A 23,606-nucleotide genomic window follows, 5' to 3' on the forward strand; every position below is an offset into this window, starting at 1 on the left:
GCCGCGGGCATGCGCGGGGCCGCCCCCGGCCCGCCCAGCGCCGGGCATTGGCCGCGGGCGGCGGGGCGGTGGTGGCGGGGACGCCGCGCCCGCCTCCCGCCGCCGCTGCCCCAGCACCGCCCGGCCAAGTTTAAACACCCCCGGCCGAGCCGCCCGGAGTTCGCGGGAGTTGCCGGGGGCCGCGGCCCGGGCGCGGCGCGGCGGGAGCGGCTGCAGGGGGACCGCCCTGCCCGGAGCGCGCCCCGCCGCCGCCTATGCGGGCGCCGCGGGGCCGGGCGAGCCATGGACGGCGGCGGCGGCGGGGCGCCGCCCGCCCTGGAGAAGAACGCGGCGGAGCTGACGGTCATGGACGTGTACGACATCGCCTCGGCCGTGGGGCAGGAGTTTGAGAGGGTGATCGACCAGCACGGCTGCGAGGCCATCGCCCGCCTCATGCCCAAGGTGGTGCGGGTGCTGGAGATCCTGGAGGTGCTGGTGAGCCGCAACCACATCAACCCCGAGATGGAGGAGCTGCGCCTGGAGCTCGACCGCCTGCGACTGGAGAGGATGGACCGCATCGAGAAGGAGAGGAAGCACCAGAAGGTGCGGGCGGGGACCGGGGGGACGCGGCGGGGCAGGGCTGCCCCCGCCTGCCGCAGCCGCTCTGGGGTGGCCGGGCCCCTGCCCCCCGCCGCCGTTCTCCCCCCCCGCCGCCGGGAAAACAAAGAGCGAGGCCGGGCTGCGGGCCGGGATGCCGCGGAGCCGTGGGAGCGGGCGGGGCACGCGTGCGGTACCGCCCGGGAGGGCTCCGGGCTCTGCGCGGATGCTGCCTTAGCGTCGCTGAGGCTTTGGGCGTGTTGTTGTTTTTTGTTTCCTTCCCTCCTGGAAGTTTCCTCCCTCCTTCCCTTTCTCCACCCCTTCCCCAGTCACTGCATTTCCTTCCCCTGTGTCTCCCCGATTAGGACTCCTGCTCCATCCCCTCTCCTGACGAGAGGATAGCGCTGCTTCCTGCTAGGCCAGGAAAGGTCACTGACAAGAATACACTTTCCTCTCCGGAGCTGGGAATGATTTAGCAGTCTAGTTTTCCTGGCACAGACTTCGGGTTAGGAAAGTCAGAGGGGAGAGATGGAGAACCAAGTGATTTCAGAGCAGAGTTAGAGCTGAAGAGTAGGGAAGGTCGGGAAGAGCACTCTGTCAGCTTGCTGCTCCATCCTCTGATGGCAAGATATCCCTTGGCTTGTTCTGGGGTGGTCACAGCATTCCCTGACCCCACTCCCATGAAAGCCCAAGGTAGAGAGCACTTCCCATATCCTGTTAGCTCTTACAGCAGGACAGCACGCTCCAGTTACTGCAGTAAAAGTGGCAGATCCACTCTTTAAACCATCCAGATGACTGAAATGGTTCTTCTAGTAAATGACTGTGCGAAATCATCACTGCTGCCTCATGCCATTCCTGATTCCACACACAGAATCAGGATAAACAGGAGATAGGGGATTTCTGGAAGAGAGACCCCAAACTTCAAGATTTGGTTTAACTGGATGAATCCCCATTTTATATTTTTTAAAGGGTCAGCTAGAGGACTTTCACCTAGCATATGGAAAATCCAGGATAAACCCTGCAACATTTTGCAGAGGAAGTCTCAGGGCAATGTCTCTGAAAAGGATGGTAAAAGATCTTTAATGTACAAAGCCTTGATAAGTCTCAAGAGTATGAAATAAGGTCTAGAGAATAGATACAAATATGTTATATTTACCAAAGGCTGCGGGTGAAGTGGATATTGAACAAGTGTCATTGTACAAGTTGTTCTGTGTAGATGTTTGTGAAGTTCTTATAAGTGTTAAAAAGTTTCCTAAACGTGTCAGCTGATCTCCCTGCCCGTCAACCACCTCTGCTCTGTCAGCTCCTCTGAGGGTCATGAAGTGGCCCAGCGAGTGTTTAAACAATCTACTTCAGTGTGAACAGATTTGAACAGGGAAATAAACTACATTATACATACCTTTTATTTTTTTAAATCAAGTTGATTCCCAATGCACCAGGTTCCTACAGAACAGTGGTCTCACATCTTCTCTGTTCCAGTGTGAGGGTTTGAAGACTCTTTCACGGGACAGGTGCTGATAAGCAGAAAAAATCAGATACTGAGAAATATTTTTGACCCCGAAGCCTCCAAAAAAAACACCCAGAAAAGCTTTTAGTGGTCCTTGCAAGCATCAGTTTATGAGATTTCAGCACTTGAACTTTATGTGTAAATCTGTTTTGCGTGTAAACCTCGCTCAGCACCCACTGCCTGGGGTTTCCTGAGCTGGCTGGCACTGCCTGGCCCGTAGATGTGCCTCCCCTGTCTGGTACTTCCATTAATGAGGACTCAGAAGTTAATTTCTGCTCCAATTCATTGCTTCAATAGCAATAAATGACAAAGTGTGCCTAAGCAAACTTCAGGAGAGTTGTGTGTTTACAGTGCAGCCACACATAAATGATATGAGTTTAGATAGTTTGGGGGTTTGTGTGCATTCTGTTTTGGTTTTATCAATATGCTTGTAAGTGATGAATGTGCTGGTTTATTGCTAAAATAGGTCACTGCGTTATTTTAGCTACAGAGTTGTAGCAGGCAGCATCACTGTAAACAGTCCAGGTATTTGGCAATATCAATTTCATTACAGATTTACTTTTTTCTCAAGATAAGAGTTTCAAGTAAAATAGGTGATTAATGACATTTTCTTTCCTTTTTAGTAGTTAAGTCTGCATAGCTTACCACACCTTTGTTATTTATTATTCTTTGCCATATAATGTTTTCTGCAACACTTTCAGCAGCAATACAGCAATAAATGCTGGAATAAAATTGCATTTGGACCCAAAAGTCACCCGGAACATAACTTCCCATTATCAGAGCATACATTCAAAGCAGAGAGCTATCCTTTAATCTCTCAGCAGAGCTTATTTTAGCCTCGAGCTGTGCTTGGCTGGGTTGTTGTCTGAATGTGTTTTGTTGTTAGGTAGGAAAGGGGCATGTGGATGGATGTGAAAGTCAGCAGTGACTCAGCCTGGCTCCAGGGATTTGCATGCAGCTTTTTGTTTGCAGAACATACGTGAAAATGGCACAGGGAATGCCCCCCACTGCAGAAGTGAGATCTACAGAGAGGCTTTTGGAACGAGCAAGGCTCTAAATTCAACTGTTTTCCTTGAGGACTTTTTACTTTTTATCCTGATTTGACCTTCATGAGGATTGGTGACAGCTGCTCTTGACACAGAGTGTCCCGACAAATGGGAGCTGTTTTGAATGGCCTCGATGCCACTAACACAGACACCACTCAGGACATTCCAAGAGAACAATTTACATAGGAAGCAGCAGGGTTTGGGCTTGTGTTCCCCATGTGCACCAGGAGCTCTGGCTTTGCTGCACTGGATCACACACTCATCAATTTACACTTGTGTTTCATAACAGGAATTTAGACCAGGCTGTTCTGTCAGAACAAGCATGTCCACTGGCCCTCGCTGTGGGATGGTTTGGGGGCATTTCTAACAGCTTTGCAGCTGCTTCCTGGGCTGCAGGAGGGAATTGGTGCTCATGTTTGGTTATTTGTCTAACACAGCAGCCCCATTAATCTGGTCCTCACAGCAAAGCAGGGCATAAGGAGCCATCCTTTGGGTAGCTTGCAGGTCAAAAATGTTTGCATCAGGAATGATCCCCTCAGGTATTTACATTCAGTATATAGCAAAGGGGACTGTGGTGGCTGGTTTCCTGGTGGTGGCATTGATGCCATGAAGATTTTTGCCTTTTCGTTTATACCCCTGTTATACCTTTTTACAACTTCTGTATTCCTGGTGCTTTTTACCTACATTCTTGGACTTGTGTTTTCAGCTAAGAGACTAAACATTTTAGAAGCTTCCTAGTTAGGGATCAGTGTGCCCCAAGGTCCTCTCCAGAACACATTCTGTAAACTGAGATAGAACCATCCAGGGGAAGGCTCCTTGGGGAGGGGAGCTCACTTAAACCTTTCACTGGGGAATCTTTGATAGATCTGTTAATTAGTAACACCTATAATCTTACACCAGATCTTTTGGGGGTGTGCACTGTGGTGTGCAGTGAGGTGCATTCGACCTGGACGTGTGCACCTAAGGTTCCTTAAAATAAATACCAAGGTAAAATCCCTTTTTCCCTTCTAACCGTGTTTGACTCTTGATTTTAAGACCAGGAAAAGGCATCAGCATTAGAAAAGCAGATGTCTTCTAGGAAACTCACAGTAGTCTCATTTAATTGTTTCCCATAAGAATCAGTAGGTTCACTACTAGTTTGATCTATAAATCGTCCAGTCATAGACTCTTAACATGTTTAAAAATATAAATGTGTTGTCCTGATCTACCCTATAGGAATTAGAACTGGTGGAGGATGTCTGGAGAGGGGAAGCACAGGATCTTCTTACCCAAATTGCACAGCTGCAGGAGGAGAATAAACAACTGATGACAAACTTGTCTCACAAAGACATTAATTTCACAGAAGAGGAATTTCAGAAGCATGAAGGCAAGTTTGATACTTCAAATTCAGTCCTTGCTTTGTTACAAAAAGCAATATTTTATCAAAATACTTTGGCTGGATATTCTGGTGTGGTTTTCTCCTGTGGATTAATGCAGATCTGGGTTTTGAAGGCTGGTTTGTTTGTTTATTTGTTTTTTATTCCCTGAATAGAAAATCTCTGACATGATGACACTGAAGATATGATTAAGAAGTGGAAGGATGAGGGAAAGACAACCAACTTGTTGTTTGGCTGAGAAGGGGACTTAGAGCCAATTTTGAAAAAGTGAGGAGATTTATAATCCAGGGAGGGGGTGAATCCTAAAGAGCTGAAACTACCCATTTGTGGGCATTCTTGAGGCAGCATGAAGTTCAAGATATACCTGCAAGTACAGATAGATCTCAGTGCAGCAAGTGAAACAATTGCCAGCCTCAGCTCTGACCCACAGCTCAGCCAAGAGCTCTTTCCCAGGAGCAGAGGAACAGATGCTCATTTACTCCACCATTCCCAGCACAAAATTTGAGGTTGTGAGACCCCAAGTCCGTTTCACGATGTCCTGAGTGGAGCATTCAGAGTGACTGACCAGTCTGAAAGCAAAGCACACAGCTGAGCCATCACAGCTCTCCAGTGAGCACTAGGAATGAAGAGATATCCTTTTCCAGGCTCCGGAGGCTGGGATTAAGTGGAGGCTTGCTGGAGGTGGATGAAACTCTGTCCCACACTGTGCAAGTTGCACTTGCTCTCTCCCCGAGGCCCAGTGCTGTTCACTTGCCCTGGGGAGGAGTATAATGAAACTTTCAAAAAGTAAAAACTGTTAAACCTCTTAAGATACTTTTCAAAACAAATGCAATGCTTTCAATTTAGGAGTCAATTAGTGGCAAAGAAGTAGCTCAACATCAGGCTGACAAACTCCATGCAAAATTCAGAATGGCACTGATGAGTCATGGACGATCAAGACTGACATCGTGTTATAAAGAACCAGCTTCCCCTTTGTTTTCTTTTTTTTTCTTCTTCTTTTTTTCCCTTCCAGTGGCTATCTAGCTCACTGCAGCTCATGTGTTTGCATTTAAATATAGCCATACTCTTCACATCCAGCCAGCCAAGCAAATGCCAGACGTGCTTTTCTTGTTATTTTTACTGTGTCTACCCATGTATAACAACACAAACATAATCCATAAGCCCATTCCAGAGCTTAGATTCTAGGATCACTGATATTCTTTGGCCAAAATAATCACTTTAAGTGAAATCATTAATTTATATCAACCCCATTTTATTAATGGGATCTATTGTATCAAACCCAACTGTTTTTCTTTTAGGACATTTTGTCAATAATGAGCAGGGATAGATTTGTCTCAAATGACTTGTTTGGGTAGTGTCAGAAAGCAGTTCTGCTGCTCTTTTTCAGTCTCTGTCCCATGGTCTGATGTAGAGTCCAGAGAGGTAGGATTTCAAACTAAATACTGTGTTAGCTGGACTAATTTTGAGCAGACTCCAGTGCTCCTATCTCAGCATGGTTTAGCACTGTGATCATGTCTCCCCTCAGCGCTGGCCCCGGGGATCAGCAGCTCACTGCTTACTCACCAGACAGTTAGAGGGGTTATTTTACACAGGCAACAGAGGCCACTGATTTGGGTGTGCAAGAGAGTCAACTGAGAGTCAATCCTGCCAATTAATTCTCAGGGCCTCACTTGAGCATCATGAAGTGTTCATGGGAGAGGCAGAAGCAGTCCTGTGCAAACAGGGGTGTTCTGTGCAGTCTGAGCAGAGCAAGGTTCATGTGAAAGGACCTGTGGCAGTACACAAAACACACGGGAGGAGTTAAAGATGAGTCTGTAACACCCATTAAAGTGACTCCTCCCAAGCCCAAACGGAGCACTGCTCGATGGTGCTGACTGATTGGAATATCCCAGGAAAATGCCACATGCAAACTTGACCCAAGTGTGTCAAACAGGACGAGCAGGCTGCAGTGTCACTGCAGGGGAGCTGCTGCCTCAGCCTGGCTGTGGTAAGGACAGGCAGCAGGATGGCAGCAGTTGTGTGACCCTCCCGTGCTGCAGGACCTACAGTTCCCTTCAAAAGGGGAGTTGAACTTGTTCTGAGTATTGAGGCAATGGTGCAGTGCCACAGGCTCTGCCTGGCACTTTGGCCTGCAGTGATAGGTGTTGTATGGACACAACGCTGAACAGTTTCCTAAAAATAAAGAATCTTCTATTTTTTCTCCAGTTTCTTTTCTTTCTTTCTTTGGTATCCTCCCCTCCAGCTGCTTTCCTTTCTCTTGCTGGAACAACGCTGTGATCACAGCGACCCACAGGAAGCTGCTCATAGGATGTGCCTGGGGAAGCCGACTGGGTGTGCCATTTAAGATCTTGCAGTTATTAGAGTCTGAACCATTTAGAGATAATTATTTTACATTTAGGGCACTTAGTGATTTCCCTCTCCTCTTTCCCAGTGCCTGAGGAAATGGAAGGAGATGTGACTGTTTCACAAAACTCGCCTTTCCTTTCGCCCCCTCTTCCTGAAATAAAAATTGTAGTGATCTGTGCACACAGTCAAAGCCTTTTAGGTGTTCACCAAATGTTAAGGAGAAAAATGAGCACAGTGGAAGGAAAAGTAGTCAGCACTGAATGGTACTTTAAATAGCACCTGCTATCTAGAGATCTCAAAGCATCTCACAAGTACTAATGGATACAGCTTCATTCACTAGTGCTGCCTCCTTCTGGGTGAAGCCACCAGGCTAAAGTTTCACTGCAGTCCCTCTACTTTCAAGGCAAAGTTTTGGATTCTTTTGGTTTTAAATACAGCTGATGTTTCAGTCCCCATCCCTGAGATTGGCTGCAGTGAGTGGATCCAGGAACCTGCAGTGAGGTTTGTGGGTACAGAGATGTACCAGACCTGTGGTGTGATAGAGGAATGTGGATCTTTTACAGAAGTTAAGCAGCAGTTTGTGTCCGTGACACTTGTCCTCCCTGGTGCGTATGAGCTGGTACCTAGGCAAAGAATTAAAATTATCCTGTGAAGAACTAGAACCCAGAGCAACATAGAGCTGATAAAAACCAGGGTCCAGAAATAGAGCAGGCAAATGTACCACAGAATTAAAAGGGATGAGGACGTAACACTAGAATGTGAACACCATGTCACTGACAGTTCTTTTCTGGGATTTGACAGGAACGCGTCCTGTGAACCAAATTCCTGGCCAGCCATGACCACCAGTCCTTTTCCCAGCAGAGCAGTTCCCTGTTCTCTGCAGTATCACAGCTCTGGTCCTTTAGCATTGAGGATGGGAGCTGCTGTTCCCCCTGTTTGCTCTGGTACACTCCCTGCATGGGAGTCCACAGCTGCTGCAGGAGTGCACATCCACCAGTTACTCCCTTTCCTTCTCTGAGGTTTGTCCTGCTCTACTCTATTATCCATCAGTTCATTCTGTAGCTGACCTGTGAGCTGGAGTTCCTAAAGACATGCAGCTAAATTCTCTTGTGGGAGGAACTCTGGATTTCTCTGATGAGGGAAGAACAAAACCAGAAAGTCTGAGCTGATGTTAGAAAAGAGAGCCTTTCCTGGCTGGAAACATTTGATGCATACAGAGCATATTTCTGATGTGGGAGCTGCTTTAATATATTAGAAAGGAAGCAGCTTTCCAGCCATCCCAGAGCGGGGAGTGAATTATCACCACTTGCAGTTCGTAAATGGAAGAAGCTGAAGACCCACATAACAAAGTACTATGCCAAAATTAATAGAATTTGCAGCAGACCCTGGATTTGAGCTCCTGCTTGGTCTGGACTTTGGCCAGAGGAGTCACACACTGCCCTGGTCACTGGGTTTTCATCTTCAAGGATGTTGTGCAATGTGATTTCATGTGATAGTTCAGGACCATCAAACTGCACATCTCTGTGCCATTCTCAGGGAAAGCCAGGGCAGGAGATTCATCATCTCACCGCGTTAAATCCTCTGGTCTGTGTCTGCTCTCAAGAGCCCATCACTGCAGTGCCAGGTACAAATTATCTCTGTAATGGCAAATAGAAGGAATGCTTCCTGGTTTGTGGTTTATGACACTTCCTAATGATTCCTTGGCCAGATTTAAGGTTAATCTCACCCTTTCTTTATTTTCAGACAGGATCAGTGTTGGATTCTTGGCAATGTTCCAAACTCCTTTTACCAGTGAAATGCTATGTAGTATTTTTCTCTCAAGTACAGTTACTCTAAATATGAATTATCACACAGTAGGATGGGAAAAGGGTGGCAAAACAGGAGGAGAAAATATGTGACCATAATTCATACTAAATTTTGGTTCTGCATTCAAGGTGGGGGTACCCTCTGAAGGTCCTGTTTCATCTTTTCACCAAACATGAAACTGGATTTCAACTAAAAATCAATCTAGTCCAGTGCTCCTCAGCTGGTTTGGATCCAGATGCAATCCAAAACAGTGATATGTTGTTTACATCTTACTGAAGATCCAGATCATCTTTTTTACAATTTTCACAAGGCCTTGGCCAGCTGATTCCAGAGATTATCACACAGATAACCAAGCTCCCTGGGGCACAGTGTGAACATTGATGTAAAACTACTAAGGCAGCAAGATGCAGCAGTGCCACTCACTGTTATAAATGTTTCTGAGGACTGTCAGTTCCTTTTTTAAGGAGTGTCTATGCAGTGGCTTTAATGGAGTGGATTCTGTCATCTGTGTTCTGTTACCCTTGAAGTAACCTCTAAAGCATCTCTGTAATTCTACCAGCAGGCAACTTCCAGAGTCTACTTAAATATTTCTCATTGTTATTGTTCTCAGCCTCAGCAGCTCCTGACTGTCCTTAGTTTGTGTTCTGTGTTCGTTTTTTAACCAGGGATGTCAGAGAGAGAGCGGCAAGTCATGAAGAAGCTGAAGGAAGTGGTAGATAAACAGAGGGATGAAATCAGAGCAAAGGACCGGGAACTCGGACTTAAAAATGAGGATGTAGAGGCTGTAAGTGGCTCTTGGTCTTCCTATTTCTCTTCTTTCTCACCCATGCTTACAGAGCCTGGTTTCAAGTTTGAAGTTAATATAGAAAGTGTAAACAGTGCCAGATTCTTAGTCCTGCAACTGAAGTGTCCAGCAGAGCTGTGGAGTGTCCAGAATGGTCAGGTTTCAGTGCGCTCCCACACCAGGGATGCAGTGTGAATCACCTCTGCATGAGGGCACTGCTCAGCCCAGGCCACCTCTGCCAACAGTGACCTTTTGTTCAGGGCTTAGTCTGAGATGAATCACAGACTCCACTGTGACTCCGGGGACGACATGACGTTTGGCACTTTCTGTGTCAGGAGGAATGACCTCCTTACCCATATTTTGCTTCCCATCCTCACACTGCTTCATGTCCTTAGGCCATGGGACTTTCCTGGTGCTAGGAAGGCCAGGCCTAGGTGATCTCTGCTCTGCCCAAGTGCCTCTGGAAGGTGCTGCAGCCTTTTGAGTTGGGGCTGTCCACACACACCCAGCAGGTCACATCCTGCCTTAGGAGAGAGCCCTGGAGCTCAAAGCAAAGTACTTATAAACTGAATATTAAGGATTCCTCTGTCTTGTATTTCTTCTTCTCTAGGTTAGGATTTGATTCAGAATCCCGTAAGTCACCCTATCCTTGAACTAATATCAGAAGTGATGGATTTGCTTTTATCTGAAAAAATCCCTGTGCTAGGGGAATTTAGTCTAAAAATCAATTAAATTTGGGTGACTGAAATTGTAGTAGATAATTAGATACTAAAAAAATTAATCTGGGGGTGAGGAAAGGAAGGGAATTTTTCAGATTAAATGCAACAGGAACCCTCTAGTTTAAGATGATGTTTGGGACTGGGCAATCACAGTGATGGCTGAATGGACACTGAGCTATGGCTGGTGGATGTTTTGCAGCTTCAGCAGCAGCAGAACAGGTTAATGAAGATTAACCACGACCTGCGGCACCGGATCACAGTGGTTGAGGCCCAGGGGAAGGCACTGATCGAGCAGAAGGTGGAGCTGGAAGCGTATCTGCAAACCAAGGAGCAGGAGATGGGCAACCTGCGAGCAGAGCTGGGGAAGCTCAGAGAAAAACTGCAGGGTGAGGACAGCCAGGCCAGCCAAAATGGGGAGGAAGTAAAGGTAAGAGGCACCTTGAATCACTTTTTAAACAGCCTTTTAAAAAGCTTTGGACTTCATACCAAGTACCTCTTTGGATAATCTCTGGAATATCAGCTGTTAGTTGATATTGGAGGCAGACAGCAGGGCTGTGGTAGCGTGTTGGCTTCATTTTGTTTGTATGCACCTACTCCTTCCCCCAAAGGAAAACAAACCAATTCCTTGAAGAGCCTGGTTTTTCCAAAGACAAACAGCCAACAGTAGCTTCAGCTTTGCCAGATCAAAGATCCGGCAAATACTCAAGGCCGGATGGGTCACAGGGGTGCACAGTGGTGATGGTGGCAGGTGAACCACAGTGGAACAGAAGCTGTGCCAGAAGTGGTCCTGGAGTCAGGGCACAGCTCTGCACACCTGGTCCATGCAGTGCTTGTGGCACTTGGATCAGTCAGGACTAAGCTGGTTTAGTGCTACCAAATCAACATATAAATATTTCAAGGCACTTTTTAGAGGAACCAACTTTGGCCTTATTTCTGCTTTTGCTTCCTATTAGAATTGTGCAGTGAAGTGCTGTGAGCACAGATGTTTGTGAAAAGCAAACGTTCCTGCTGGCAGAGCTGGATTCTTGCAGAGCAGGCAAAGTGACAGTCTGCAAATAGAGCTGGGCTGAGATCAGAGCAGCAGGAATGCAAACTTGAGGGGAGCTTCCTGAGAAAAAGATGCACTGATCTGTTGATCCCATAGTCCTCTTTATGGTTCCTAGTATTTTCCTTTGTGCCTACGACATTACTTTTTTCTTCCTAAAGCAAATGTACTGCATTTCCCTCTCCTAATGATGCTCTTAGCAGAGTAGGAAATACAATAAGGGTTGTCATGATATTTAAGAACTTAGAGGAGCTCTATCACACAGAGCCATTCAACTTGATGCATTGGTAAGAGCTCCATGGTGTAAATGCCTGACAGACTGCAGCAGAGAGTGAAACATCCAGTGAAACATCCAGTGAAACATCCATTTCACTGGCAACAGGCAGGAATACACATCAAAAAGCAGAGACAAGTGCTGATGGAGTACTTTGGTCCCCCGGGAATGTGACAGCCAGTGATGTGTTAACACGTCACTGCTGAGTTGGGCAAGCTCTGTACTAATAATGAAAAGGATTATTTCATTGCTGTTAATTCAGCCAGGACACCCAGCTTTGTAAACAGGCCTGGGGAGCCCAGGCCTGGAGCCAGCAGGAGTGAAAGTGTCCTCAGTGTCTGCAGAGAAAGGATGCATTCTTCACCTCTCTCTAACTCATCAGTTCCGTGGCAATGGTGCCTCTTCTAATTAGAGCCGTTCCTGCTCCCTCTGCCAGGATGGTGCTTACACAGGAATTGCAGTGGCAAGCAGAAAGCTGGAATAGCTGCATGCTCCAGAATGGACATTGCTTGTTGGCCTCTGTCAAGGACACTTGCATTGGGTACAGGCTGCTCAGTCTTTGCTGATTTGAGCCAAATCTAGCAAAAATAGTTTATTTGGGCAGAGATGTGGGGCAAATATACAACCAAAAGAAGAGACATCAGCTCAGACCCCTATCTAGGGGGTGAAGAGGAGGAAAAGTGTTTGAGTAATTTCCTTTGAACCTCTTGGTAGATTGCCTCAATCTTTATTCCATGTAGTCCATGCACAGGAATGTGTTTGGATGGAAGGGGTGATCAAACAGTGCCCAAGTGAGCATTGCTCCACTGCCTCATCCCTGCAGGACAGGCACTGAAATTCACCTTGCACCAGCCTTAGCCAAATTCAGCCTGAAACCATGTATCAGTGTATTGCAAAACCTTCTCACAAACACAGGAGCTTAAAAGAGGGTAGGATCAGGAATTTCACTGCTTAACTCCTCAAACTTCCAGCTCGTGTCCCAGTGAGGCGTCACTGCCACACAGGAGCTCTGAGACTCTGATCTCTGCATCCTCCCAGGAGGGTGAGTGGTTGACTCATGTGGTGGCCTCTATCAGTCCTTACAAAAAGCATCACATTTCAAATGGGCTTTGCTACATTTCAAATGTGTTTTCCTGGAACAGTGTGTCCTGCATTTATTTGTATTGTTATAAATCCTGCAGACCTCTTAAAGCTTGGAGCTGCTTTTCAGAATCTTGATTCCAAGTACCCTTCCCAGAACCTTGTGATTTTCCATTACCTGGTCCTCAGCTCTGTGCAGCCACTGAGTGGAACAACAGCAGAGGACCTGAGCAATGGTCTCCTGTGTGCTGTGCTTACACAGACCACATTTCCACAAGCAGTGTGTGCCACAGAGTTGTAAGCAAGTGCTACAGTGACAGGAAGCAGCCCCATAGGCCTGGGAATCAAAACTCATACCTAGAGAGCAAATTCTGGCTTGTTGGGAGCCACAGAAACTGGGTGGTGGGAGAGAAAATTCCTCCAAGCTTCCAGTGAACTCTTAGAGGAAAAGAGGCAAGGGTGCACGTGTACAAACACCTCAGCTGCAGTGTTCTTCCACTTTGTAGCCAGAGCTGGTGCTAACACCCCTCCTGGTTTTTAATGAAAGCATAAGGGGGGATAGAAACTTAAATCTCCACTTCATATGTTTACATTCTAAGGAGACACCTCTCTGTGGGAGGAGCTGGAAGGAACTGCATGACCTTTGCCACTCCATTTTTTCAGTGTTTGGAAAAAAAATGATGTTTGGTTTACACCATTTGTTAAAAGTATGAATTCCTTGAATGGACTTATCAAAAATTGGACATTTTCAGTGGACTTTCTGGCAGTCTGGATTCCACAGGGATTTCTCCACAAAGAAAAAGCTTATCCCCTATAAGGTAGCTCAAGCTGGACCCTGTGTCCAGGCCTGCCAGCCTCACCTGTCCTGTGTGTGTCATCGGTCAGCCTGTGCACAGGAAGGGACAAAGTGATCAGATCCCTGAGCTGCTCCTGCTGACAGTTTTTAACATGAAAAACAAGTTCTTCTGCATTCTTTTTCTTCTTAAAATTGCTGTGGTTCTCTTAAAAAAGGATTTAATAGTGCTGAAAGGAAGAGGCTGGGAACTGTTCTGATAAATACTTCAAACTCCTCCGACGTGCTCTTGCAAGGTGAATCTAAAGCCCACGTTTTACTCCCCAGGCAGAACCAAACAATGATGATTGTCTCTCTGAGTCAGAAAAGATGGCAATGGACTTAAAAGATCCCAATCGCCCAAGATTCACCCTGCAGGAGCTCCGAGATGTCCTTCACGAGAGGAATGAACTGAAATCTAGAGTGTTTTTGCTTCAAGAGGAGCTTTTATATTACAAAAGGTGGGTTACATCTCCTCTCCTGTTGCATGATATACTCAGGGGAGCCACAGGGCAGGTCTAGAAACAATAAATGTGCTCTGAAATTCTGTCCAAGCTCATGTTTCTGCAAAGGCTTGTGTAGACACTGTGAGAATTGGCCTCAGCTTGAACCTGGTACCTCAAACTTGTCCTTCCCTAACTCCCAGGTCTTCCCTGAATCCTAGAAAGATTACAAACATTTAATGCTTTTGAACTTCAAAAATGAGGATAGGAGTGGGTCTAAAAAGAAAATTCTAGACTTTTTATTCAATCCATTCCTCTTCTCCCTCTCCTTGTCACAATGGGAAAAAAATACTGAATGGAGACCCAGTTCTAGGTGCTGTTCCTTGGTTGACAGAAAAATCTTCTGTGGATTTTAATGGGTTTTGAACAGATCTTTTTGCATTCCTTCATCAACAGTGCTACCTCAGATTGAATTGTAGATCTCAAAGTGCTTCCATGGCTTGGGAGGAGAACATTAATTATCTTTTCTTTCTTTCAAGTGAGGAAATGGAAGAAGAAACTAGATCCCCACAGCCTACACCCATAATTCAGCCAAAACCCTCAACTCAGCCTGAATCTGGAATCAAACGACTGTAAGTAGCATATTTACTAAGCATACTGGATATAGTCTGCAAATACAAATGTTTCTTATGCATAGGACAATTTTAAAGACTTTAAAAATTCAGATAACCACATTCCTACTGTATATGAGAGAGACACTGAATGAGCACTTGGCAGATGGAAAACAACAGTTGGTTTTGGCCAAAACTTTTGCCTAGATCTGGGACAACTTTCAATCTTGGATTATCATTTTCCCATGACCTCACTGTGCCCATTTCCCTGTTGACTGAAGCCTTTAGACCCTGACTTGCACTATGTGGGCAGCACAAAATCCTTCTGTTTGCTGAGCAAATTTGCTGCTGAGAGGATGGTCACTTGCTTGGCTAAAAGAACTCCACCTTCTTCTGAAATATTAATGCTGCTGTTGGAACCAAAGCTTACTGCCACAGATGTGCTGTTGCTAGTGTATCACTTAATTATAAAATCACAGGGTTGGCCAGTCCTTTTCTCTGTTGAAACTCCCTCCTGGACATTTATTTATTCCAAATTAAGTCTTCCAACCTTATAGCAACTCTTTGGATTTTTGTGATACCGGAAGCTGAACTTTTTAAATTCCATCAGTGATTTTGGAACAGTTGTTTCCATATAAAAAACTCTTCCACCCTGTCGCCATGTCCATAACCTTCAGTCCTTGTTTAATAATAGCAGCAGTCCTGTGAGAGTAAATTCCATAGGAAGATCTGGACTGACCCAAAACACCATGAAGTCAGGAGGGCACTGATGATTATTTGCAGTAGACTGCAGCTTTCTGCCTGTGCTGAGAGGAACCTTCCTCTCACATGAGTAGAAAACACACTTTGAGTTTGGATTTCAGTTTTCATTCTGCAGCTGTGATGATGAGGATGATAATACTTTGTTGCACAAGATCTTCACTGTAAAGCTTCTCTTTTCTTTTACATTTCTTTTAGAGCTTTTTAAAGCTTATTCTGTTGTAGGGAATGGCTGGTTTCAGCTCACACAGTTTGTGTTGTGCAGCTTCCATGTTTGATTTGAAATGCTGCCTTTGATGAAGCAAAGGCAGCATAAAAGTCTAAATAGAGGTTGTAAGGCAGAGCACATGTTGGTGAGGTATTAGCTTTGACTCTGCCTAAGCTGAAGTTACTTCTTTTAGCTGCCATGCTCTGTCCCCAGGTTTCAGTCTGCTCTCTCCTTTTAGCCATCATATTAAATAAGGGAATATAAAACTGTCTACCAGACTAATCTGAAGGATGGTAATAGTTTTCAGGTTTGTCTCATTCTTGCAGCCTGTCTGGATAGGATTTCTCTGGCGGGGATTTTATTTTTCTTCCCTCCTCCCCTCTCTGTGTGTTGTCAACACTGTACTCGTAGATGGGCTTTAGAATGTCAGGAAATGTCACTGCTGGGAAAACCAAAGAACCCAAGTGTAGCTTCTGTCCTGTCCCAACACCTCCTGTCCCAGCTGCAGTCCCTGCCTGCTGGGAGGTGTCTCCAGAGCTCCCTTCTCCCTCTCCAGGGTACCTCTGGCTGCCTGGGGAACACTCTGGCACATAAACTCTCTGTACCCAATGATGTGATGAAAACTTGCAGTGCTGCTCTCTGCATGCAGAGTGCCTTTATAGAGGAAAGGGGAGCTGCTTTTCCCTCTCTTTCAGAGTTTTCCTCCTGATTAAACAAAAAGCTGAAGTACAAACATAGGAGCCCTCTCAAGGGAAGTTTTATGCTTGCCTGTGCAATGTGCCATTTTTCCCTTCACCACACAGAGTCTGAGGGAATGAGCCATCTGGATGTGTAGCCTGTGCCATCCAAGATGTGCTCAGGTGATTCAGTGCTGCAACTCCACAAAGAAAGGAAAACAGGAGTTACAGAAATCAGCATTTTTTTCTGGGTTGGCATGTTTGGGGCAAACTCTGAGTTCTGATCTCAGACTGACTGACTTGTACATTTGTCTCTTCCACATCACATGACAGCGTTTTAATGAAATAATGTAACCAGGAGGCTTTACTGAGGAGGAAAAATCCAAGGATTAAAAATGCTCCCTCTGTTTGGAGCAGAAAACACCCTTTTGTTTTCTCCTTAAGACTACGTGCTTGTTTGTCACTGATGTCATGCCTCAAACAGCCAGGAGTTTTCTTCCTATTCTTGCAGTCTACAAAAGCTGGTGTGTCTGTCAGTTCTGCAGCTCAGGACATGCCACGTTGCATAAAAATAGAAATCCTGGCTGCTGCTAATGATCCAACAGTGTTTGCCCATTTGTTTTCAATTTTAATCTCAAAACAGCAGTTGGTGAGTTGGGGAGAGCTGCATTTGGTCACAAGTGAAATGTCTCTCGTGATTTCAACTTAATCTTTAATTGACATCAGTCCACAGTTCAAAAAAATATTTGGCACGAGGGAGAACCTCTGAGGAGAATCCTTAGAAAAACAGAGGGTGTTCCAGGTACGGATGGAGGTGTGTTGGCAGGTGTGTGTGGGGCTGGCTGGGCACAGAGCACTCAGCTCTCTCAGCCTCTATGCTGCATGGATTGTCTAATGCTCAGTGAAAGTGCTGAACCCTCACAAAGAACCCGTCTTGCTGCGAGCCAGCTCCAAAGTGCTCCTGCCAGAGCAGCTGCAAGGTTTCCCAAAAGCATTCAGCTGCCTGCAGTTGGCATCTTTCTGCATGAGAAGTAACACAGGTTCTCTTGGAACAGACACACAGGCCCTTTAACCATGGAATTTCTCAGGAGGTTATTTCAAGAGTTCACCTGCAATTCTGATTTTTAACTTGAAAAGATCAGCTGTAACCCTTCTAGGATCTTTAACTGTAACGCTGGTCCTCTCTAACCCTGTTTTCTGTGCCAATATCCAGTAGTCACAGCAGAGTCCTGTTTTGTATTTCTTAACATACACCTTCATCCTTCATTTCATCGTGTCTGTGCCTGTTTGTCTCTTGGATCAAAAATGTGCACTCTGCTCTGCATTGCTAGAGGTGGTGCATACCTTGATGAAATCCAACCCAGGTTGCAGGCTGCCTCACAACAGGAAAGTGGTATCTTTTAGAAATCCAAAAGCAATTGAAACTGCTACAATAACTGTTTTTTCTAAACAAGTGTTTTTCACTGAGGAGAGCTGTCTTGGGTGATGCAGATCCCCCTCTCCCTGTAATGTGTCCTGTGTTGTAATTCAAAGTAACTCCGTGTATCCTGTTTGCCTCTTTTCTTTTTAATGGAATGCTTTTTCTTTCCCTTGCTCCAGTCTTATCTCTTCTGTGTCTGTGCTTTCCTGACCAGGATCTTTACAGCCATAATGCCCATGGTAGCAGCTGGATTGATTCCAGACGATCCCACATTGCAGCCAATACGAAGACTTGTGTCCCTTGTAGGAATTTTTTTTAAATGTTTGGTACTGTGGTTTCCTCTTGCATGACCCCGTGTTAACAAGCACTGCTGGTTGCATTCTCCTGGCTGCCTGTGGGATCCCAGAGGATCAAAGTGCCAATCAGAATAACCAGTCAGTGTCAGTACTCATCCCACTCCTCCATGCTCATCCTCAAACTGACATTTTATCACCTTTTGCCTCAATGTTGTCATGCTAAACCAATCAGTATTCCTTGGAAAATTGGTGCAATATGCAGTTTTAACCAGCATCTGTTAATTCTGCTGTGGCTATTCACAGTTCTCACCAGTGCTTTTTGAGAAACTCATTTCTAACGATTTGTTACAATCATTAGTTAGAGTTACAGAATGGAGTGGCTGATTTCCACATTAATTTCCACTGTTAATTACAGGCTGTTGCTTTCATGTCTTTCTATCTATGCCCTGTATATTTTGTCTCTAATTATGTATTTTGGAATAGAGTATAAACTGTTCATAATCAATTCTGTCATCCAATTCTTGGCTCTCCCTGGAAGACATACTGGTAATTGTTAATGCAAATCTCTTTGCATTAGAACTGCTGCTTTAGTGATCTTTGTATCTACAGCAGTGACACAGCTTTAAAATCCCTTCCTCTCCACACAGACAGGCTTTTTTCAAACATCCTCCATGAGAATTTTCTAGGCATAATAACAATTTTCATTGTTTCAGAAGGAATTTTAAAAGCCAAACCCTTCAGAGATTTATGAACTTATTTTTTCTCTTGCTTAATTTCACGATAAAGTGAAAAATTACTGAGCTATGACATTTGAAACTGACTGTATAAACACAGCAGTCCTTTGTGTGGGCTTCCAGACAGTAACCCTGAGCAGGCAGGACCAAATGTGCTCTGCAGAAACCCTCAGTCTCTAAACGCTTCTTTTATCAGCTGGAGCTTGCTCTGGCCCTGAAAATACACAGTATATGTGTGTGAACTCATGAGCTCCTGTGATGAAGGTGGTAGAAAAGTATGAAGCTAATTAGGTGCAAAAGACTTATTTCACTATTAAGGCTGCACATTTGAAGCCAGGAAATGCAAAAGTTCAGGTCCTGCTGGCACTGTTATTTATGTGCATTTAACTTGTGTAGTGGTTTATTTCACTTTCTAGTCAACAAGTAATTATTCTTAATATTCTCAGTAATTACCATCCAGCTTCCTCTGTGATGAGAGACATGGGAGGTCGAACTCCCTGGTCTGTACAAGGCAGCTGGGAGGGTTGGGATCGTGGTGCTGAGGGGGATGAAGGGAGTGTGGGAGGAGGGAGAACGCTGGGGAAGGTGAGCATGGACTCAGGGTCAGTGCCCTGACCAATATTCCACCACCCACCAAAGCTGAGTTTATATTGGCACAGTCCCTCACTGTGGAAGCACTTAGCAGTTCCTGTCCTGGATCACAACTGGTATTTGCTACAGTGCAGGCAAAACAATCTTCTCCTGAAATCCACCCACCACTGAGACCACAGGGATCTGCAGCCAACTCAGTCCTTTGGTAGCTGGAACCACAACTTTTGCATTTCTCAGCAGGCCTGAACACTGCACTAACACTGAACGAACACTGAATTTGCCTAATCCAATAACTCCATCCCATACAAATAAAACGATACTAAGGATTTTTCCAGCTGTACTTTTTAGCTGTATTAAATGGCTGTTGGTTCATGTACGTCATTATCTTAGAGCACCCAAGCTGTGTGACAGGAAATGACGTGCACACGTGTGCATTTGTTTAGAGCCTTCATCCTGCAAACTCTCATGCACGTGGGTGCATTTATTCATTCATTTTTGCAGGAATCAAGTCTGTGTATCAAAATCTCTACACTGGGAAAAAATGTGGAGACTTATTTTCTTATCTTATGAACTTCCCTGCTGACCACCTTAAGAAAAATTCTATTTCTGCTTTGTGGTAAAATATACAGATTTAATGCCAAAGATACCACTTTACTTATGCCAAGAAACTAACCTGGACTGTGTGGCTTCGTTACCTGAGGGCTGGAGAAGGGGGAAGAACCCACATCTAAATGATACCTGCACCTTGTAGAGTCAACAGCATTTAGAGCTTATCTGAAGCTTCTGTAGCCAAACTGCTTGAGATTGCAATGACTCCATCCCTAACAGCATTCTGACATACACTCCCATCAGGCCGCTCTGCCTTGATCTTCTGCAGATGCAAACAGAGTTTTTTGCTCAGTGTTTTGTTGTGCTGTGTATTGGGGCGGGTGTCTGAAGTGCTTTCAGGATGGTAAACAGTCTTCTTTCTTTTCCCTCCCTCCCTCACTGCTCCCTTCCCGGAAGGTTTAGTTTCTTCTCTCGTGATAAGAAACGTATGCAGGCGTCACAGAAAAATGTCCACTTCCAGGAAACTTTTGGAGAATGGTCACATTCAAACAGAGATGACTCCTACATGGAACAGGGACAAGAAGCCCTACAACACCTGTGACTAAACCCCTGAGGTGTTTGGTTTGCTGCAGTAGATCTCGACAGTCTTGGAACAAGAAGCTTCTGTAAAGCAACGCGGCAGCTCGTCACTATTACTTGCCTTGCACACCTCGGGGGTTGTTCAGACTCTCCAAAAAGGATCCCTCGCTGTTCACTTGGTGACTGTTTGCTGCAAACAGGAACCCAAGCTTTGTAGTAACAGTTGCTGACACCCTGGGACATAGAAGCTTCTAGATGACTTGTTTTGTGCTGAATAACAAGTCTATGATCTTGTTCATGCATTAACTACAGTAACACAAGCTTCTTTAAACCAAAAAAGGACCTGTGCCATTGTTAGAAGTTTGTTTGCAGTGTATATCTAGTACAGGGCAAAGAGTCTTTCACCCTGTTTGTTAACACTATCAGTTGTTTGCTTTTTATTTCTGTAAGAATTTTTTCAAGAGGGATATGACAGCTGGACACCCTTGGTAGCAGCCACAGCTCTGCTGTGTCCTGTCAGTGCCGCTGGCATCGGCATCTTGCAGAGTCACCCCTTGGAAATCCACCTGACACAGTGATAATTGGAGTAGCCTTGAGAGGGACAGTGAGTGTACATTTCCCTTGTGCTTATAGTGCCTAAAGCATGAAGAGCCAATGTATGAGGTGAGCGTGCCTTGTGTTCTGCAGTTATTAACAGAAAACAAATTGCTTACAGGGAGGAATCCTAACTCTTGAATTTTTTCCTTTCTTACCAGGGACTTCCCCCCAGTGTAGCAGGCAGCTGCTGTAAAGGGATTAGATCCTTCCCACAGACAGGTTTTTAATTAAGTCACACTCCAGTTTCCTGTCTAGGTAAGACTGCCCAACTTCAGAGGGAAACACTTCCTCAGCTGGCTGACATGAACTATTTCACTGACCTAGACAGGATCCCAACCTTTCCTCTTGACTAAACACTACTTGGGCAGAGCAGGTAAATTCTGTGTGTGAGGCTGCCCCTCTGGTGTTGGCAGATGTTTGGGTAGCCCCTGTTACAGGGCTGAGCCCGGCAGCCGACCCACGGGGGGCTGGGGTTGGATCTGCTTTGCAGCTGAGCTGGTGAGACCCCGGCTCTGACTGAGGTTGTCCTTCCAACACTAAAACCCCACAGCATCAGCACTGTGGACAGCCCAGTGTCAGTGCAGTCCCCACCTCTGCTCCACACACTCCATGAGGCACCTGGCCAGGTGGGAGAGGGTGAGTGTATCCACGGCTCCATGCGAGGATGTCTCTGTGACCTTGGCCGTGTGCTGGGAAGGTCCATGCTGGAGACCACTGCTTGTGGGGAGGATCCAGTGCCAGCAGGGCCATGGGCAGCTTCTGTACGTGCAGCTCAGTGCCAGGGCCCGGGAGCTGCTGTTGGCACCACAGCCCCAGCTGCTCCACCTGCTCTGTAGAGCCTCTTCTCAAGAGTGGCACCAAGGAGAGGAAATACAGCTGAGGCTGGAGTAAAGCTCCAACTACTCCAGGTACTGAGTGTAGGAGGAACTCTCAGAGGACTCCAAAGGGCTTAGTACAGGCCAGTTATTTTTACTGCAGGGTGATCCAAGACTGGATTTTTAATGTGTGTGAGCAGCAAATGGTTCTTTAGCCCACCTGTAGCAAAACCCTGGCAGGAAACCGCTCCTTGCAGTGGTGGGCTGTGTGCTGCCCTGCTCCTGGCTGTAACTGCTTCATTCCAAACATGCACCTTCTGTGTGTTCTAGGTAGGGAAAGCATTTACTGTGCCCCCCTGGTGTCACTGCAGCTGGGGGCAGGGGGGACATGTGGCCTTATATGCAAGCCCTGCATTTGACACGGTGACCAGAGTCCAGCGTGGGTATCAGGCAGATGCACTTCTGCCTGGTTATGTTTTGCTAACGTCCTTAAAACAGCAGCACTTCCCCCCTCATGTGAAAAGCAACTCTTACATGGGGAGAGTGTCTTAATTTAATGATACTTAAATTGCCAAGATTTGGCTTCAATTTCGTATGAGTAAACAGAAGGTGCAGTACAGTCACATCAGGCAGTTAAACTGTGGATGACTCCAAGTCTCTCCTGAGCGCAGTTCAGTCGTGTGGCGCACTTAGAAGGGCTGCAGTGAGCAGAAACAATGCCAGAACGGGCGGATGCCCGGCCTGAGTAAGCAGATCCCTTTGGAAATCAGCTGAGAGCAGTGAGCTGGGATAATGGAACTGCACAGACCGAACCTAGGCCGGTGCAGCACAAAGGAAGTCTCCTGGCTTGGTGCACGTACAGCCCATCCCGGAGCCCAGGGCACTGTCGGGCCAGCTCTGCAGCCAACACCAAACCACTGCACGAGGCAGGCCAGCCTTCCCCCACATCTCTGCAGCTCATTACCTCAACCCCCTCGGTAGCTCCTCCTGACCTGCTGGCATTAACCACTCGTTCTCATGTTTGCAATGCTGCATTCACACACTCCAAGTGCCGTCAGGAAGGATGGCGCAGAGGGAAGCGTTTGTAAAGATCTGAAGATCTGTCATGTATTGTTTGTCAATATTCAAGGAAAATCTGCTTTTAGAAAGGGCCAGGATGGTGGCAGGTAAGGGGCGTAACAATCCTGCCTGCCAAGTGCAGGATCACTGACATTTTTTTTGTTTGTTTTTTTTTTTTTTTTTTTGGTTGGGCAGTAAATCATTTTAACAGTTTAATAAATATTTCTGAAAAACGCGTATTTCTGCAAGACTTGTGTCCTTTTTTTTTTGTGGAAAGTAATGCCATCCCTTCTTGGGGATGCAGCCTATGGATCTGTCTGCATACAACTCTTCATGGAAATACAGCCTCAAACCAGACAAGGTTTAGGACAGAGACATTCAAAGGCTGATGAAACACAATTTAAAATACATTATATATTTTAAAATGGCTTATGATGACAAAGAACATGACAGAACCTTTTCTAGAAAGCACTGTAAGCTCCTTAATGGAAGAGGTGTGTCTGGCCCTGAAAAAGGTGTTTTGTCCTGTTTTCCCCAATTCAGCTACAGCCAGCAGCAAACCCAGTTTCCAGAATGGATTTAAACCCTGTGTAGATGGGTGAGGGCAGAGTGGGTGCAGCTGCAACCACATTTACCCATGAGAGCCTCCCTCAGTGATTGTCCATGGATTCATCAGGAACATGAGGCATTTTCTGACCTGCTTACTGTCCTGTGGTGCACGTTCCCCTGTACAAAGGAGTTTCATCCTCCCATGTCATACACAGTGGATTGGGTCCATGTTTCTCTCTCACCTGGCAGAACTGGTTAAGTACCAATAAAGGTCTTGCCTGTCCCAGTGTCTTCACAAAAATGAAGCCACTTCCCATCAGCTTCAGTT

The 23,606-nt window shown here is 45.9% G+C and overlaps 1 protein-coding gene across 5 annotated transcripts; it reads left to right on the top strand.

Annotated features, from left to right (window-relative positions):
• The first annotated feature begins 81 nt into the window (after nt 1–81).
• Nucleotides 82–22,968, top strand: RILPL1 (Rab interacting lysosomal protein like 1). Of its 5 annotated transcripts, none has more exons than XM_082293468.1 (8): nt 82–582; nt 4,345–4,495; nt 9,323–9,441; nt 10,360–10,587; nt 13,680–13,852; nt 14,374–14,466; nt 17,724–17,811; nt 20,136–20,276. In XM_082293468.1, the coding sequence occupies exons 1-8, from the start codon at nt 283–285 to the stop codon at nt 20,139–20,141; spliced, it is 1,158 nt and encodes a 385-aa protein (XP_082149594.1). In that variant the 5' UTR covers nt 82–282; the 3' UTR covers nt 20,142–20,276. The 5 variants fall into 5 exon arrangements, with proteins under 5 accessions (XP_082149594.1, XP_082149595.1, XP_082149597.1 ...); XM_082293469.1 differs by lacking the exon at nt 17,724–17,811 and adding an exon at nt 16,816–16,891 and having other exon boundaries at nt 20,136–20,274; XM_082293471.1 differs by lacking the exon at nt 17,724–17,811 and adding an exon at nt 16,816–16,903 and having other exon boundaries at nt 20,136–20,154.
• The last annotated feature ends 638 nt before the right edge of the window (nt 22,969–23,606 follow it).

The sequence above is a fragment of the Coloeus monedula genome (assembly GCF_965178545.1).
Source record: "Coloeus monedula genome assembly, chromosome: 18".
Lineage (NCBI taxonomy): Eukaryota > Metazoa > Chordata > Aves > Passeriformes > Corvidae > Coloeus > Coloeus monedula.

Bases quoted from the DNA above. Each gene is read 5' to 3' on its own strand.
- RILPL1 (XM_082293467.1), top strand. From the start codon at position 283: ATGGACGGCGGCGGCGGCGGGGCGCCGCCCGCCCTGGAGAAGAACGCG. The intron at 4,496-9,322 runs GCAAGTTTGATA...TTTTTTAACCAG, and splicing joins GGAATTTCAGAAGCATGAAG to GGATGTCAGAGAGAGAGCGG. The intron at 9,442-10,359 runs GTAAGTGGCTCT...GATGTTTTGCAG, and splicing joins AAAATGAGGATGTAGAGGCT to CTTCAGCAGCAGCAGAACAG.